The sequence below is a fragment of the Podarcis pityusensis genome (assembly GCF_964106645.2).
Source record: "Podarcis pityusensis genome assembly, chromosome: 12".
Lineage (NCBI taxonomy): Eukaryota > Metazoa > Chordata > Lepidosauria > Squamata > Lacertidae > Podarcis > Podarcis pityusensis.
The window spans coordinates 7202686-7220701 of record NC_138037.1 but is presented as its reverse complement, the minus strand read 5'-3'; the positions used below and the strand labels follow the sequence as shown (position 1 = coordinate 7220701).

Here is an 18016-nt window from a genome sequence, read left to right as displayed (position 1 = left end):
ACTGGTTTACTCATTTCTATATATAGGATACCTACATTCTGCATGTGCAAATGGCTTTAGATACCTATTAGGTCCATAAATTACCATATAGCATATAAAAGGTAAAGGGTAAAGGGACCCCTGACCATTAGGTCCAGTCGTGGCCGACTCTGGGGTTGCGGTGCTCATCTCGCTTTATTGGCCAAGGGATCCGGCGTACAGCTTCCGGGTCATGTGGCCAGCATGACTAAGCCGCTTCTGGCGAACCAGAGCAGCGCACGGAAATGCCGTTTACCTTCCCGCCAGAGCGGTACCTATTTATCTACTTTCACTTTGACGTCCTTTCGAACTGCTAGGTTGGCAGGAGCAGGGACCGAGCAACGGGAGCTCACCCCGTTACGGGGATTCGAACCGCTGACCTTCTGATCAGCAAGTCCTAGGCTCTGTGGTTTAACCCACAGGGCCACCCGCGTCCCTATTCAAGACAAAAAACAGCGACAGTTTGTTGTTGACAAAGGACAGCTGGACATATAAAGGGCCCCATTACCTTCAGTAGCTTAGGGCCGCATCAAACCTAAATGCGGCCCTGAGTGGCTACTAGCCATGACAGCTATGATCTGCCTCCATTTTGGACGAGCAATGCTTCTGTATGCTAGTTGCTGGAAACCACAGGAGGGGAGAATGTTGTCGTACCCCCGTCCTGCTTGCGGGTTTCGCCCAGGAATTTGGTGGCCCCTGTGAGAACAGGATGCTGCTCCAGATGGGTCTTGGGCCTGATCCACCAAGGATCTTCTTACATTTGCACCTTCACTTGATAACAAGTTTCCAGGAAGCGGAAGCCAAGACGTTTCTGTTCAGAAACTTGAGTTCTGCCACTTTGCTGGAAGCGCAAGGCTGATCTGAAGCCATCGCACCTGCAGAAATTAGAGTAAGCAGCTCCTGGAATCCATTGACAGTTCCTGAAATGAGGACATCAGGGAACCGCCGCGCTCATTGAGTGTTTCCTTGCCAGGCTGCCGTTTGTGTTGTTCTGTTTCAGAGTCTTGCTATCAAGAATATTGGCAAGGAGGTGGGCTGTCTGAAGACAGCTCCTATTGCCAAAAAAAGAGAGGCTTCATTTTGTCAGTTATCACAGAGACGAGTTGAGAGGTTCGCTACATTATTGCATCAGTAACAGTGTCCCCAATACAGTCATACCTCATTTTGCATTCTGCTCTTGTTACAGGTGCAGGTCCAATGAGGGCTTAATAATAATATATATAATAATAATAATTTATTATTTATACCCCACCCATCTGGCTGGGTTTTCCCAGCCACTCTGGGCAGCTTCCAACAAAACACTAAAATACAATAACCTATTAAACGTTAAAAGCTTCCCTAAACAGGGCTGCCTTCAGATGTCTTCTAAAAGTTTGGTAGTTATTTTTCTCTTTGACATCTGGTGGGAGGGCGTTCCACAGGGCAGGTGCCACTACCGAGAAGGCCCTCTGCTTGGTTCCCTGTAACTTGGCTTCTTGCAGCGAGGGAACTGCCAGAAGGCCCTCAGCATTGGACCTCAGTGTCCGGGCAGAACGATGGAGGTGGAGACGCTCCTTCAGGTATACTGGACCGAGGCCATTTAGGGCTTTAAAGGTCAGCACCAACACTTTGAATTGCAGACTCCCAGGAGCCACACAGGGTGGCGCTGTGGGTTAAACCACAGAGCCTAGGACTTGCCGATCAGAAGGTCGGCAGTTCGAATCCCTGCAACGGGGTGAGCTCCCGTTGCTCGGTCCCTGCTCCTGCCAACCTAGCAGTTTGAAAGCACGTCACAAAGCAAGTAGATAAATAGGTACCGCTCCGGCGGGAAGGAAAACGGCGTTTCCGTGAGCTGCTCTGGTTCGCCAGAAGCAGCTTAGTCATGCTGGCCACATGACCCGGAAGCTGTACGCCGGCTCCCTCGGCTAATAAAGCGAGATGAGCGCTGCAACCCCAGAGTCGGCCAGGACTGGACCTAATGGTCAGTGGTCCCTTTACCTTAGGAGCCACACAGAGGGACCTAGAGGGCTGTATCCAGCCCCTTAGCCATGGTTTGAGCATCACGGTTGCATCTGAGCCCCAATCCCCGTGAACCTTTTCTGACAGCTTCAGGGCTACACTATTCTGGCCCCTCTGTCTTCTCTTACGCCCTGCTGAACATTTGCGGCTTCCTCTCATTTCCAATTCAAGATGTCCCTGCTCCAAGGAGCTCTGATTAAATCAGCATATGGAAAGATGTCCCCAATCAGGGCAGCGTCATAATGGATTCGAATGCCTCTCTTTTAGCAGAGCTCATCGGGAACTCTGCAAGTCTAACTAGACCAGCATTAGATATTCATCAGCCAAGCACCTTTACAAATTAAGTAGTGCTGGTGGAAGGAAGTTGTCCTCAGTTAATCCTCAGAACTACAAATAATTCAGCCAGAAACAGAATAGAGGCGCATTCTCAGCCCCAGTTCTGCCAGAATGACAGAAGAAGAGAGGTGTTTTATGAAGGAGGGCTGGAGTCCGTTGACCGCAAGTAGCAAGAGATGGCGGAAGAATAGAATCATAGAACTGTAGAGCTGGAAGGGACCACAAGGGACATCTAGTCCAACCCCCTGCTATGCAGGAATCTTTTGCCCAGTGTGGTGCTCAAACCCATGACCTGATATTAAGGTGTCCTAGGCTCTACCGACTGAGCTAAACGCAAAATATTGTGAAGTCACAACGTAAAGTACATTCATGGATGAGGAGCTAAATGTGTAGCTGCCATTTTTCCGACACCCTTCCACATCCAGCATTAACCTGCAGTTAGTCTGTTGTTTTTATAGCACTCTTAGATACAATATTGTACCTCTGGGTGTAATAAGAGCATGAAAACTATATATATATCAGCTCCCTTCCCCGAAGAGCTTACAGTTGGCACCACTCCCCATCGAATGTTTTCTGTCAGGCATGACCTCATGATCTAGCTCTCCATCTTTGGGGGACTGAGACCATGGACTGAGAGGAGTTATTGCTTTCAGAGCCAGCCCTGGATGTCCCCACTGCTCAAGGGACCCCAGTGCAAAATGGAGCACGTTCTCCTAGATCTCTCTGGCCTGAGCAGATCACATTGTCTTCCTCTGACTTAGAAGACTCCAGCCCAGAAACTTCATCCGAATCAGTGGCCGTTGAGACAAGCTCTGTCCCTTTAGCTGACTAAACATTAGGAAGAACTTTCTGACAGCAAGTTCTGTTTGACAGTGGAACGAACTCCATCGGAAGGTGGCGGACTCTCCTTCCTTGGAGGTTTAGAAGCAGAGGTTGGATGGCCACCTCTCATGGATGCTTTAGCTGAGATTCCTGCATTGCAAGGGGTTGGACTAGATAACTTACAGGGTCCCTACCATCTCTATGATCCTGGATGTGGTTTCTCACAGAGGATGGTGCCAACCCCTCTGGTGGAGTTGCAGTTCTTCTTAAGGCTCAGTCTGGGATTGCTTCTAGTTGGTGAGGTGTTCTGGGGCCAGACCTAAAGGCAGATCTCTCTCTTATAGAGCCAGTGTAGAGCGGTAGACTTGTAATCTGGTGAACCGGGTTCACTTCCTCGCTCCTCCACATGCAGCTGCAGGGTGACCCTGGGCTAGTCACACTTTTCTGAAGTCTCTCAGCCTCACTCACCTCACAGAGTGTGGGGGAGGAAGGGAAAGGAGATTGTTAGCTGCTTTGAGACTCCTTAGGGTAGCGATAAAGCAGGATATCAAATCCAAAATCGTCATCTTCTTCTTCTTCCACTCTGACTCTCTGGCCTCATCCCTTGCAGAAGGGGAATCTTTGTGGGAATGTTGTGGATAGTAGGAGAGGATATATTGATTACTGTATTTTTCGCTCTATAGGACGCACTTTTTCCCCTCCAAAAATGAAGGGGGAAAGTGTGTGTGTCCTATGGAGCGAATGCAGGCTTTCCATGCGCACCGACCCCTCTCATTCTCCAGGCTTCAGGAAGCTATCCACAAGCCTGCGGAGCCCAGTGGGAGTTCCTGCCAGGCTCCGCAGGCTTGCGAACAACTGCCTGCTGTCCGAAGTCCGGGGAGCGCGTCGCTGCGCACCCTGGGCTTCGGGCAGCTCTCCGCAAGCCTGGGCATGCAGTTCAGTTCTAGATCTTCAGGTCTTCCTCCATCCTGTGCGCCCATCTCTCTGTGTTCTTCTACCTCCTGCCAGGAGACTTGCAAAATCCACCTTACTGCTGATCCCGCTCTTCGGCATCCACTACACCATTTTCGCCCTCTTCCCCGACAAATCAAAGCTGCTGGAGATGAAGCTGGTCTTCGAACTTGTGCTGGGATCCTTTCAGGTAAGCCACTTCCCCCTGCTGCAAGGCTGGATCTCACAGGAACGATCACAATTTCATTCATACTCTGTGTCTGTCCCCACCTGGACATCTGTGAGCTCCAAGGGTCCCTTTGGCTGTTTCCTTCACCTCCTCCTTCTGCTTAGTGTGGCCTCAGTGTGGGACAGTGGCTTTCCAATGTCCTTATCAGCTTACTGTCTGCCACAGAACCATGACGCTTTGCAGGGGATTCTGGGGCACAGTCTTAAGAAAGGCCTGTCTGGTCTAGCGACTCACTTACCATAGTGGTCAACCAAATGCCCGTTATGGGAAACCATTTCCAGTGGTGCCCCCTAGACCAGTCTCTTGCAACTGTGAATTGGGGAAGAAGATGGTTAGCAGGATTGGTGATATGCGGAAGTGAGAATTTTTTGCATTATTTTCATGGAGGGGAATTTTTCACCATGTCTCTTGTGGAAGAGATCTCACAATTAGCAACAAAATAGCTTCTTCTTTATTCTAAGATATATTTTTTACTGCATCTGCATCAGCAGTTGTCATCCTGGCCGCCATTTTGTATCTCCCACAATGCCATAGCTGTCAACTTACAGATTTGAAAGTAAGGGATCAGCAGCCTCAAAAATAAGGGATCAGCAGCCAAAATAAGGGATCAACAATTACTTTGATAAAATACATATTTTGTTCCGTGCAAATGGCTTTAGATACCTATTAGGTCCATAAATTACCATATAGCATATATTCAACACAAAAAAACAGCAACAATTTGTTTTTGACAAAGCACAGCTAGACATAGAAAGGGCTCCATTACCTTCAGTAGCTTATTTAAGGGACATCATCAATAAGGGACAGCAGTGGGACATGGCGCTGGGATAAGGGACTGTCCCTCCAAATAAGGGACGCTTGACAGCTATGCACAATGCCCAAGATTGGATGTCTTTGTGGGTATTGCTGGGGTGATCCAGTAGCGATCCACTTAGAAAACTCATGTTTGTGCTTATATTAAGCAAGAGATTCTGCTCTGTTCTTGAGATAAAACTTTGACTTTTTTTGCTCTTTCTCTCTTGTCTGGGAAGAGTTTGAACGGAATGTTCCATTGGGGTTGATACAAACTCTTCCCTAGCCTTTGGGATGTGGGGGTGAGGCTACACATTTAAATATGTCCTTAAAACAAAGACAACGAAATAAAAATCTATGTTGTCTCTTCTTTTCTATTCCCCCTTTTCTAGGGCTTTGTGGTGGCTGTCTTGTACTGCTTCCTCAATGGAGAGGTAAGATCAGCCATGATATTTGCAAAAGGAACAAGCATTACTGGGGCTGCCAAGCGATTAAATAACGTTTAGTTCATTAATGACCTGCCTTCTTGCTGCTCCGCCAACTAATTCATCGATCAAATTTAATTGAATTTGCTCCTTATTCTTGCACCGCAATGCATAATGCAGAGTTTAACAAATTATGACGCATCGTTTAACAATGGAAAAATAAGTATTTCTCAGATGTTGGAACGAAATATACACGAGAGCCAAAGCCAAACTGAGGTCAGATATTGATCACTACAAGGGAATCCCAACCCCCAATGAGCCACTGAGACAGGTTGCAATGGCTCTCCAAACCTCTGAGGACTTTTAATAATTACTGCTGTCTTTTGATATGTGGTTCGTTTAAAAAAATTTAGTTTCACAGAACAAGGAACATAGACCAAATGAGAGCAACATTGCTGTTGTTTCGTAAAAGTGCCTAGAATTTACTGGATGCTATACACAGATTTAAAACAAAACAAGCCCATGCCTGTAGATTTATGATCTAAAAGGCACAGCACAGAAGGAAAAAGGGAGGAGGAGGGAAGAAGAAAATAAGCAAACCCAGGCAGCAGTTCTTAAAGTCACATGAGCCCTATTGTGTGTTCACTCCCAAGATTAAGAATTGCATGATGGAGGAGGAGGAGTTGCACCTGCTGGCCTCCACTCTCCAAACATTGGGGAGGCCTTCAATAGTGAGATATTTCTGCTAAACACACACAGAGGCTCCCATATGAACTGGAACTCAGGCCAGCTGTTCATTCAGGGTTCTATATGTTAGAGGAGACTTACCTGCATACATCAGGTTCCCCTCTACTGACGTTCCTCCTAATGCATGGATATGGAGATGTTCAGTGGGGCAGGGCTGTCAGATGCTGCCCCAGCTTATCCCCTGTGCAATTATTATTATTATTATTATTATTATTATTAATAATAATACCCCACCCATCTGGCAGGGTTTCCCCAGCCACTCTCAGCATCTCCCAACAGAATATTAACATAATAAAACATCAAACATTAAAAACTTCCCTAAACAGGGCTGCCTTCAGGTGTCTTCTAAAAGTCAGATAGTTGTTTATTTCCTTGACATCTGATGGGAGGGCGTTCCACAGGGCACGTGCCACCACCGAGAAGGCCCTCTGCCTGGTTCCCTGTAACTTGGCTTCTCTCAGTGAGGGAACCGCCAGAAGGCCCTTGGCTCTGGACCTCAGTGTCCGGGCTGAACAATGGGGGTGGAGACGCTCCTTCAGGTATACTGGGCCGAGGCCATTTAGGGCTTTAAAGGTCAGCACCAACACTTTGAATTGTGCTCAGAAACGTACTGGGAGCCAATGTAGGTCTTTCAGGACTGGTGTTATGTGGTCTCTGTGGCCATCCCCAGTCACCTGTCTAGCTGCTGCATTCTGGATTAATTGTAGTTTCTGAGTCACCTTCAAAGGTAGCCCCATGTAGAGCGCATTGCAGTAGTCCAAGCGGGAGATAACTAGAGCATGCACCACTCTGGCAAGACAGTCTATGGGCAGGTAGGGTCTCACCCTGCGTACCAGATGGAGCTGATAAACAGCTGCCCTGGACACAGAACTGACCTGCATCTCCATGGACAACTGTGAGTCCAGAATGACTCCCAGGCTGCGCACCTGGTCCTTCAGGGGCACAGTTACCCCATTCAGGACCAGGGAGTCCTCTGCTGGAATTCCTGCTCTGTGAATGCAGTCATGGGATTTTTGTCTATCACATGACGGTGTAAGTTTTGACTCCACAGAGTGGGAAGTGACAGAGACAGGATGTTTGTGTTACTGTGTTCTGTGAAGTGGGACTATTGTCCTTTGTTCTTTTTCTCTTTGCTGTCTGATGCTAGAGAGAGAGGGAGCCATGTTGCAGTGCTCTGTATGTGGAGATTAGCCAAAATGCTGAGTTGCTGAGGTCTGTTACACAAGCTGCGAAGACTCTGTGGATCCCTAAGTGTGCCGGTGTCTGTTGGCATCGGTCGCTGTGATGTTCGGGCAGAAGAAAGCTTTTGAAGCTCCCGAATGATCGACCAGGAGGGAGAGACATGCCAGTCGGGCATGTGTCTCTGCCAGGGTCCTACTCAAGAGTAGGACGAGCTCCTGACATACTCCACACCTGCCTGTCCCCCCAAAACTTCAATTCTTAACTGTTTGAGTGAATACCCCAATAGGGTTTATTGTGCTTAAAATTAGCATCTTGAATGGAAACTGTTCAGAAGAGGGGATGAGCCACATGGCAGCTGCTCCCTCAACTGAACTGCTAGTTTGGGCACTGCTATGCCATTTCCCCTTCTGCTTCAAAAAATCCGTTGGGTGTTTTAAACCCCCTCTCTTAATGAATACTCTCCATCATTGAGCAAGTTCCCCTGCCTTTACTCCATGGCTTAAGAGGCCTCTACTTCTATCCTGCCCTTTGTCTGAAGGCCCCAGGGCAAGTTACAGCAATAGGCAAATAAAAGAATCAATAATAAAAGAGAGATTTAGAACCAGCAAATAAAGGAGAGATTTAAAACCAGCAAAATAATAGATTTTTTTTAAAAAAAGAAATACCTGTCAGTTTTCTGCAGTCTACATTTGAAAGCCTGGCAGAAGACTGCAGAAAACTAATAGGTATTCTTTTAAAAAAACAAAAAACACTATTATTTTGCTGGTTTTAAATCTCTCTTTTATTATTGACGGTTTTATTTACCTATTGCTGTAACTTGCCCTGGAGCCTTCAGATGAAGGGCAGGATATATTTAGAAAGGAGGAAAGAAGGAAAGTAAGTAATGTAGAAAAAGAAAGAAGAAAAGAGTGTGGGGGGATGAAAAAGTAATAAAGAAAAAAAGAGGGAATGAGAGGGGGGGGGAGAGAGGAAGGAAGGAAGGAAGGAAGGAAGGAAGGAAGGAAGGAAGGAAGGAAGGAAGGGCTGGAGATTTAGAGAAAGACAGATATTTTGGGTGGTGAAATGCAATTTGTGGTAAGCTGGATTCCCATGGCTGCAAAATGCAGCAAGGATTTCCATCATCCCCATGATGAATGCAATTACAGTCGTACGTTGGAAGTCGAACGGAATCCGTTCCAGAAGTCCCTTCGACTTCCAAAACGTTCAGAAACCAAAGCGCAGCTTCTGATTGTCTGCAGAAAGCTCCTGCAGTCATTCAGAAGCCCCATCGGACATTTGGCTTCCAAAAATAGTTCGCAAACCACATAAGTGGAAGGACTTGCAAGTACTAAATTGGCTTAGGATTTAAGTATGTTGAATTGTATAATACTATGGATTGAGATTACGATGTAAAGAAAGGAAGTTAGTAATTTGAACTAGTTAATTATATTAGAAAGTGAATATTGGGAAATTGCTAAAATGAGATTGAATGAAAATCAGTTAGGAAGGATTCGAGGAAGTCATTTAATAATGGAAATTAATTTGGATTTTTGATTGGAAGAAATCTTATATGCTTGTTTGTTCTTTTTATACATTTTGTTTTTCTGTTGTGTTGTATTTGTTCTAAATTTGGAAAATTAATTTAAAAAATTGGGGGGGGGGGGAAATAGTTCACAAACCGGAACAGTCACTTCTGGGTTTGTGGCGTTCAGGAGCCAAAACGTTCAAGAACTAAGCTGTTCGAAAACCAAGGTACGGCTGTATTTGTTTTATCAATTGCATTTGTATCCCACCTTTTTCTGCAAGGAGCTCAAGGAGCAACAACCCTGTGAGGTAGATTAAGCTGAGAGGCAGCAACTGGCCCCCAAGGTCACCCTGTGACCTTCATGGGTGATTGGGGACTCGAACCCCAGTCTTCCAAGTCCTGGTCCAGCCCTTGACCCGCCACACCACTCTGGCTCTCAGCCTAGAAGAGCTCCACTGTAGCCTTTCAGACCTTTCCCATTGGCTGGGTCTGTGTTGCTCCCGGGAGGGAGGAAGGAGTCAATCAGACACCGAGGTTGGGTCAGAGAAAGAGTTTATTATTGTCTTGCAAGGTCTGTGCGTCAGAGTGGTCAGAATATTTACAGCCTACAAGATAAGCCCCAGATCTGCCATCCCGTCTCCACTCGGAACTGACAAGGCCATCCATCATTAAGCCTTCATGGACTGATAAAGGAGACGGCTTTGTTTGCACAGCTGGGTCCTGTTTTATACAGCTCAAGTTAATGGATTTTAGCTAATGGATCCTTGAAGAAGGAATTTGGGAGTTATTGAGGCCTGGTTCAGGTAGCTGCACATTCAGGTTTGGGAGCTGCACATTCAGGTTTGGGTAACCTGTCCCTTCACCACGAAGCACATCCACAAATCCAGAAGACCTCCTTCCTTCTCCCTTCCCTAGTTCATCTGCCCTCTCCCTTTCCTTGCTCCCTTCTTTAGGTCCAAGCCGAGCTGAAGCGGAAGTGGCGAAGGTGGCACATGGAGAGATTCCTGGGCTCCGACATGAAATATCACCACCCCTCCATGGGCAGCAACGGGACCAACTTCAGCACCCAAATCTCCATGCTGACCAAGTGCAGCCCCAAGAGCAGGCGCTGCTCCAGCTTCCAAGCCGACTTGTCTCTGGTTTGAGACCCTGACGGGAATGACCGAGGGACCAAATGGGTGGGACACAAAGCAATGGGAGAGGAAAGATGGTGCCAGCCAGGACTTTGGATTAAGGGGGCCAGGTGTGAAGTTGTGTGTGTGCATTATTTTTTTAAAGACAGAACATTCTTCTGTCAACCAAAGCAGGACAAAACACTGGAATAGCAGAAGGATGAGAAGAGGCCTGGTTGGGTGGTGGAGTCTCCCTTTGGTTCTTCTCAAGTCTTTAAGTTCTGGGTGTTGTTGGAGCGCTTGTGAATGCAGCGGAATCTCAGTGCATGGTGGATAAGAGAGAGCCCGCCTTTGCAGCTCTGAACCAACAGGTGCAGAATGAGCCAATGGGGGAAAGGAGCAGGTGTTGTGACCCCATCTACCAAGATCTTTCGTGGGAGAGAAGGAATCATTTGATCAGAGAGATGCTCCCTGGACATGACGCAGCCGACTAAGCCTCTCTCTCCGGATAAACTTCAGAAGCCAGAAGGCCATCTCAACTCCAGAGACAGCATGGGATCATCCTGAATGCTCTGTTGGTTATATATCTGAAGCTTTAACTGGGTCCCCAAAGGCACTCCTGGAAAAGGTTGTCTTCTATTCTGTTTGGGGAAGGAAACCATCGGTCCAGGAAGTGCAATAATTGCCAACCCTTCAGGGTCTCAGCAAGAGGCTCTCTGGGCTCTGCTGCCTAGAGGCACTTTCAACTGGAGATACCAGGGATTGATTTTCTGCATGCAGAGCACAAGTGCTCCCAGTAAGCTGTGGCCCCTCCTGAAGTGACAAGCAGTGGTTTGCACACTGCTTTTGAATCAGTTACATCTCATGCGCTCTCTCCCCACCTTCAACCATCAAGCAATCCCTCCCATCAAAAAAAGAAAGGAGAGATGTTCCATTTCTTGGTGTTGGGAGCAGCTGCTGGTTGGAGAAAAGACGATTCACCAGGTTCTTTGACCTGGGATGGGTGAATAATATGCCCTTCCTAACTAGGCTTGCCCTTTCTAGGCTGGGTGGTGACATCCCCAGGGGGTCTTCTGAGCAGCTCGGACAGGGAGACTCCACTGCCAGGGTCTGTTGACGCATACCCAGATGCTACAAGCTAGTGGAAGGACCTCTGTTTTCATGTTACCTCCATTCAACAAACCCTGTGGGTTCTGAAAAGGACAGAAAGCGTGCAAGGGGGAATGAGACTTGTGCGCTCTTGATAACTCATGGACTCTCAGTTCGGGAGCCTGTTATGCGCGTGGTTCAGATGGAAAGCAGGGAGAAGACCAGCTTGTTCGACGATCATCCTGCCCTTGGCTGCTTCCCCTTGAGGTGCCAGAGTTCTTAATTCCGCCCTCTTGTAAATATTCAGGAACTTTCTGGGCCTGCTCTTCAGAAAGCAGCACAGACTGTGTGCGCGCAGAAGCCCTCCCTCTTTCCACCAACGACCATTTCTCAGTGTGACGATCGTCACCATATCCTCTTGGCCAGTGCAGACACGAAGTCTGCCTTGTTCCTTACGAACTTTGACTGCGTGTTATTTATTTCGCCAGACTTGGAACTGTAAATAGTTTGGATCCTTAGCCTTTCAATGGTTCATCTTGAAGGTGTCTCTTCTTTTCCATTTCAAAATGGTGGGGTTGGTAAGGGAGGAGGAATCTCTTCATTTGTGGCTGCCATTGCGTTGAGGAAATAATAAACCGGTAAGGGGAAAAAAGTGCTGTGCTTAAACTCTACTTATAGGAAAGTGGGAACCAGACTCTTCCCAGTACAGTGGTACCTCGGGTTACAAACGCTTCAGGTTACAGACGCTTCAGGTTACAGACTCCCCTAACCCAGAAATAGTACCTCAGGTTAAGAACTTTGCTTCAGGATGAGAACATAAATTGTGCTCCGGCAGCAGAAGGCCCCATTAGCTAAAGTGGTACCTCAGGTTAAGAACAGTTTCAGGTTAAGGATGGACCTCCAGAACGAATTAAGTTCTTAACCCGAGGTACCACCGTACGGCTACTGCAAAGCATTTATGCACCCCTAGCCACCTCGTATCCAGCCTTGCTGAGGAATTCCAAGAAACTAAAAAAATCGGTATGACTTTGAAAGATTCGCTCCACCATCTTGATTCAAAATGGCGTCCAGCTCACTTCCCCATCTATGGGAAATGAGAGGAGAGCCTTCTGTTGATAGACGAAGAGCAGGAATGGGGGGGGTTTCCAGCCTGGGGGGCAATTTTCTTTCATGGGCGGCCTCCCAGGGTGGGTAGAGTAGGTGGGACAACTGGCATGATTCCTAGCTTTGTACAGTAATAGGCAGGAGCTTCGACATACACCTGGACCCATCGCTCTGTCCTTTACACCACCCAGGCAAGCAAGGTACCCTAACCCTGTCCAAGGACACATTCAGGCATGCCAAAAGCACAGGGGGAGGTGGAAGAACTGGACCAGTTTGAGGTGTGGACTGGGGATAGGAGATGCGGACTGGAAAAAGTCCCATGGGCCACAGAAGGAGAACTGGAGTGCCACATTATGCTTCTCGCCAGCCCTGAGGTTCCTCACCTCAGCCCTGGCTCATCACTAGATGCTTAGGGGGGGAAATCAACTCATCATTTAAGAAAAGAAAGCGAACTTCCACAAGATGTTTATAGGGGACTCAGAAATAAATCCCATTTTAATGGCGCAGTCCATAGAGAGGCTGTAGCTGGGCTGTGTTGTTTTCAAAAGAAAAATAATAATTATTTTATTTTATTATTTTTTAATAACTTTTTATTAGAAATTTTATTTACAACATAACATAAACCCCCCACCCGCCCCCCAATACAGAAATCCACCCTCATTAAACGTGAACATAACATACAGTAAGCATAACATACAACAAGACAAACAACCAAATAAAAGACTATAAAAGTTATAATTAGAAAAATCTTAATAATTATTCATAAAGGAAACAGCTTAGAAGAAGTAAATAAGGAGGACAGATACAGGATAAAGGAAGTCAAAAGAAAAATAATAAGAACAACCCATCTCTAACCCTTTGCCTGATTGAGAATTTATACCAAGGGGCCCAGTTTCCAAGGAACTAAAGTCAATAAAATCCAAGAAAAGAAACAAGGATCATCTTCTGCAGATGAACAGGTGGCAGCTGCCTCCGCTTGCTTTGGTTAATCTCCTTTTGCTACTAACCAATGGAGCTGAAAGTTCATGCCTGGCAGTGAAAACAGTTTTGATGGCCTGGGAATCTGATTCAGAGGCTGAACCGGAGGAATCCCAGCCTGCACAGGAGTCCCCGCCTCCAGGGCAGGCTGAGCCGGGGCTGGGGCCTGAGCCTGAAGGGTCCTCACCTGTGCTGGATCCTCAGGAGCAGACACCAGCTGAATCTGCTCTGGCTCCGGAGGTGATGGAGGAACCATTGCCTGCAGGTGCTCCTCTCCCAGCCCTGTCAGGGGAAGGTGAGGTTGCCTCTGGGTCCAGTAACCCTCCAGTCTCTCCAGAGCTGCAGAGGCTCAGGGCAGAGAGGCGGAGGGAACTAAGTTCCTGCAGGAGGAGTGCTCGCCTTCAGGCCAGGAGAGGCGGGTCACCTGTGGGCCGGGACTGCCCTATGCCCCAGAGGAGATAAAGGCCAGTCAGCCCAGTCCCAGGTTGCGGGAGCAACATCGTTGGTAACCTGTTCCTGCCTGCACCCTGACCTGCTCTTCTGGAGTTCCTGACCATGCCCGGCTCCTTGCCTTGGATCCCGCTTCGCCCCTGATGGTCAGCCTCCAGACCCTTGACCCAGGACCGGACTCAGACCACGCTACACGGTAACCCCCCCCCCGGACCAGCACAACAGCCTACCTCAAGGCTGTGGCAAAACTCTCTTTTTTCGATCCCATCGGGCCTTGGCTAAATCACAACAGAGGGCGATGGACACGGCCTCTCCTACAGGACCCACACAAATAAGAAGGACCTGCTGAGTCAGGTCAATGGCCCGTTCTCACAGGGGCCAACCAGATACCTGTGGGAAGCAAGAGAGCAGGATTCGAGCACAAAAGCAGCATTCAACCACCTGGTTTTCCGGCAGCTGGTACTTAGAGGCGTTGCCGCCTCCGTCCATTTAGCAGTTAAAAACAGATGTCATAAAATGAAATTCCATCTCCCAAATACATGTCAGCTTTACGTATCTGGGGAGGCAAACAAGGAAAAAGATTTAGCAGCTGCCGAAAGCAGCTCAGGGAAGGCGCCTGCCTAAAATCAATGGGCAGGGAGTTCCAAAGACCACAGTTACTATCGTTCCAAACTTCTGCTCAATTCACCCACATCACTTGGTGATTCTTTCTTTTATTTTTCTTCATTTATTTATTTTATCTTTATTTTAGAATTCCACAGTATTGGAAGTATTGGAGGATCTGTCCTTCCAGTGAGCACTCAGGGCTGATTTCTTTAAGAATGGAGAGGTTTGATCTTCTTGCAGTCCATGGGACTCTCAAGAGTTTCCTCCAGCGCCATAATGCAAAAGCATCCATTCTTTGGCAATCAGCCTTCTTTATGGTCCAGCTCTCACTTCCATACATCACTACTAGGAAAACCATAGCTTTAACTATACGGACCTTGTTAGGTAGGTTTACCTTAAATGCAAAGTGAACTAATTCATCCCCATCCCTGCCGTATGGAACAGCGGTGGCTCGTCTCATTTTGCCACCTGAAAGAAGATGGGAATGGCTGTCTCCTCCCTTCCCTTTCCACCCCGCACCCCAACCCACTCAGTACCACTTCCACAGCTGGGACACCCCGGCTCTCACCGAAATCGGCAGGACCTTGGGCATTCTGCAAAGCGTTGCTGCTTGGAAGCCGAGAGTCAAAGCCATGCCCCAGACCACCTTCCTCTCAGCAGCAAGAGGGGGTTCTGCTGGCAGTGGGGCTGATTCTGACAGGCAAACCTAGAGGACTGCTCTCTAATGTCCTGCAAACATCCTCTCCGATGCCTCCCGCTATAGCAGGCATAAGTCCGTTTCGGGGGCTGGTTTTGACCTTTAAAGCCCTTTGCGGCCTAGGACCCACGTACCTACAGGACCACCTCTCCTAGTATGCCCCGCGGGGGACCTTAAGGTCCACAAATGACAACATTTTGGAGGTCCCAGGTCGCAAGGTGGTTAGATTGGTCTCAACTAGGGCCAGGGCCTTTTCAGTACTGGCCCCGACTTGGTGGAACACTCTATCACAGGAGACCAGGGCCCTGCGGAACTTGACATCTTTCCGCAGGGCCTGCAAGACAGAGTTGTTCCGCCTGGCCTTTGGTTTAGACTCAGTCTGACCCTTATGTTTCCTTCCCCTTATGGTCTTGATGAGGCTGCATTTTAAATTGTATTTTAACCTGTATTTTAAATTGGTTTCTTCCCCCCCCCCCATTATGTTTTTACTGTAATTTTACTGTTGTTAGCTGCCCTCAGCCCAGCTGTGGCCGAGGAGGGCGGGGTATAAATAATAAAATTTATTTTTATTATTATTATTATTATTATTATTATTATTAATCCAGCCCGACGGTCGATTTAATCCAGCCCCTGTGGCAGTATATCCTGGGGTAAAATCCTAAATCAGTAACTCCAATCCTTAAAAAAGCTCAGCAACTCTGGGGTAAACTTCAATCGGTAAACTTCGGCCCCCATGCATGTTCTCTTCACCAAATCCGGCCCTCTTTGAAAAAAGTTTGGGAATCCCTGCCTGCGCTATAGCCATCCCTGAATTAAAGCAGCTTGCATTCAAACAGCCAGCTGAAAATTGGCTTGCATTTGCTAAATTCCTCAAGGTTACTCATCTTTAATGGGTTCAGAATGTGCCTTTCCATTTGCTTTCTGTTTTAAGTTCCTCAAATCTGCAACATACAATGCTAGTGGCTCAATTGGCTCCTGGTGATTTAGAAGGGTTTCTCCTTGCTTCCAACGCGCTACCCATCTCGCTGCATCGGCCATGACCTATTTAGTGTGAAACGAGGCGCTTCAAAGCAAATTGCTATCGGCAGTAGGAAATGTCACACGTCTCCAGCAGGCTGCACTGGAAGGCAATTCAGACTTCCACTCTTGCACGTGAGCTAAAGAAAGAGGCAAAAGTTGAGCCGCTCCCTCGCTGCTACTTTTGAGGAGAGTTTGGGGAGGAGGGTCGCTTTTTCACAACCATCTTGCAACAAGGTGCTGGTTTGGGCCACTGGTGGCCTAAATCAGGAGCAGCAGACCTCAAGCTCAGGCCATACCCATCACTGACTTTTGCTTTGCACCCTGAGTGTTTCTGCCCGGCTGGGAATAGGTCCGCAAACTCTGATCCTGTGTCACGGAAATGACAGGCAGAGCAGGTCATTCACAGGTCAGAGAGAGAGAGAGGCAGAGCAGAGCCATTGTGGCTGGTAGAAGAAGAAGAGTTTGGATTTGATATCCCGCTTTATCACCAATCTAAGGAGTCTCAAAGTGGCTAAAAATCTCCTTTCCTTTCCTCCCCCACAACAAACACTCTGTGAGGTGAGTGGGGCTGAGAGACTTCAAAGAAGTGTGACTAGCCCAAGGTCACCCAGCAGCTGCATGTGGAGGAGCGGGGAAGCGAACCTGGTTCACCAGATTACGAGTCCACAGCTCTTAACTACTACACCACACTGGCTCTCACTGGTAGCCATTGATTGCCTTGTCCGTCAGGAAGCTAAATCCTCTTTTAAAGCCATTTAGGTTGTCTCCTGGGGAAGCAAGTTCCTGTCAGGAGTTCAGTCTACACTCGAGTAGGACCCTGGTAGAGACACATGCCCGACTGGCATGTTCTCTCCCTCCTGGTCAATCATTTGGGAGCTTCAAAAGCTTTCTTCAGCCCGAACATCACAACGACCGATGCCAACCGACACCGGCACACTTAGGGATCCACAGAGTTTGCGCATCATGCATGACAGACCTCAGCAACTCAGCATTTTGGCTAATCTACTTTATTTACATATAAGCACACACAGAGCACTGCAACATGGCTCCCTCTCTCTCTAGCATCAGACAGCAAAGAGAAAAAGAACACAGGAGAATAGACCCACTTCACGGAACACAGTAACACAAACATCCTGTCTCCGTCACTTCCCACTCTGTGGAGTCAAAACATATACCGTAATGTGAAAGACAACAATCCCATGACTGCAATCATGGAGCAGGAATTCTAACAGTTTGACCATGGTGCTGTGTGAAGAAGCCCTTTATTTTCTCTATCCTGACTCTTCCAATCTTCAGTTTTGTTGAATGCCCAATGTTAGGAGAGAGGGAGAAGCTTTTCTCTCTATCTGTTTCCGCCACATAATTGTATAAGCTTCTATCGTGTTACCCTTTACTCGCCATCTCTCTAACTGACAACGCTGCCTCCAAAAGTGGCGATAAAACACAGTCATTGTAGCCACTGGGAGCCTAAAGAGGTAAAGGTAAAGGGACCCCTGACAATTAAGTACAGTCGTGGACAACTCTGGGGTTGCGGCACTCATCTATAGGCCGAGGGAGCTGACCTATAGCCACTTCTAGCGAAAACAGAGCAGTGCACGGAAACTGAGAGCCTATAGCTCTACAAATTACAGTCATACCTCGGGTTAAATGTGCTTCAGGTTGAGCGCTTTCAGGTTGCACTCTGCGGCGACCTGGAAGTAACGGAACACGTTACTTCCAGGTTTCGCCGCTCGCGCATGTGCAGACGCTCAAAATGATGTCATGCGCAGAAGCGGCGAATCACGACCTGTGCATGTGCAGACGCACAGGCGAGGGTTGTGTTCGCTTCGCGACGTGAATGGGGCTTCAGAACGGATCCCGTTCGTATCCAGAGGTACCACTGTAGTCTACTCTTCTTTTTAAGCCATCCAGTTTGGTAGCCCTGACTGCCATTGAGTTCCATAGTTTAACTTGGCA

At 47.8% G+C, this 18016-nt stretch overlaps 1 protein-coding gene across 1 annotated transcript in view; it reads left to right on the top strand.

The window, feature by feature from the left end:
• VIPR1 (vasoactive intestinal peptide receptor 1) overlaps positions 1-15621 on the top strand; it is a 116950-nt gene extending 101329 nt beyond the window's left edge. Inside the window, exons 11-13 of the mRNA XM_080974179.1 lie at positions 4183-4315; positions 5539-5580; positions 9958-15621. Coding sequence (XP_080830305.1) covers positions 4183-4315; positions 5539-5580; positions 9958-10149 — 367 coding nt within the window. The 3' untranslated portion in view covers positions 10150-15621. The remainder of the gene's footprint in view (positions 1-4182; positions 4316-5538; positions 5581-9957) is intronic.
• Positions 15622-18016: the final 2395 nt, after the last annotated feature.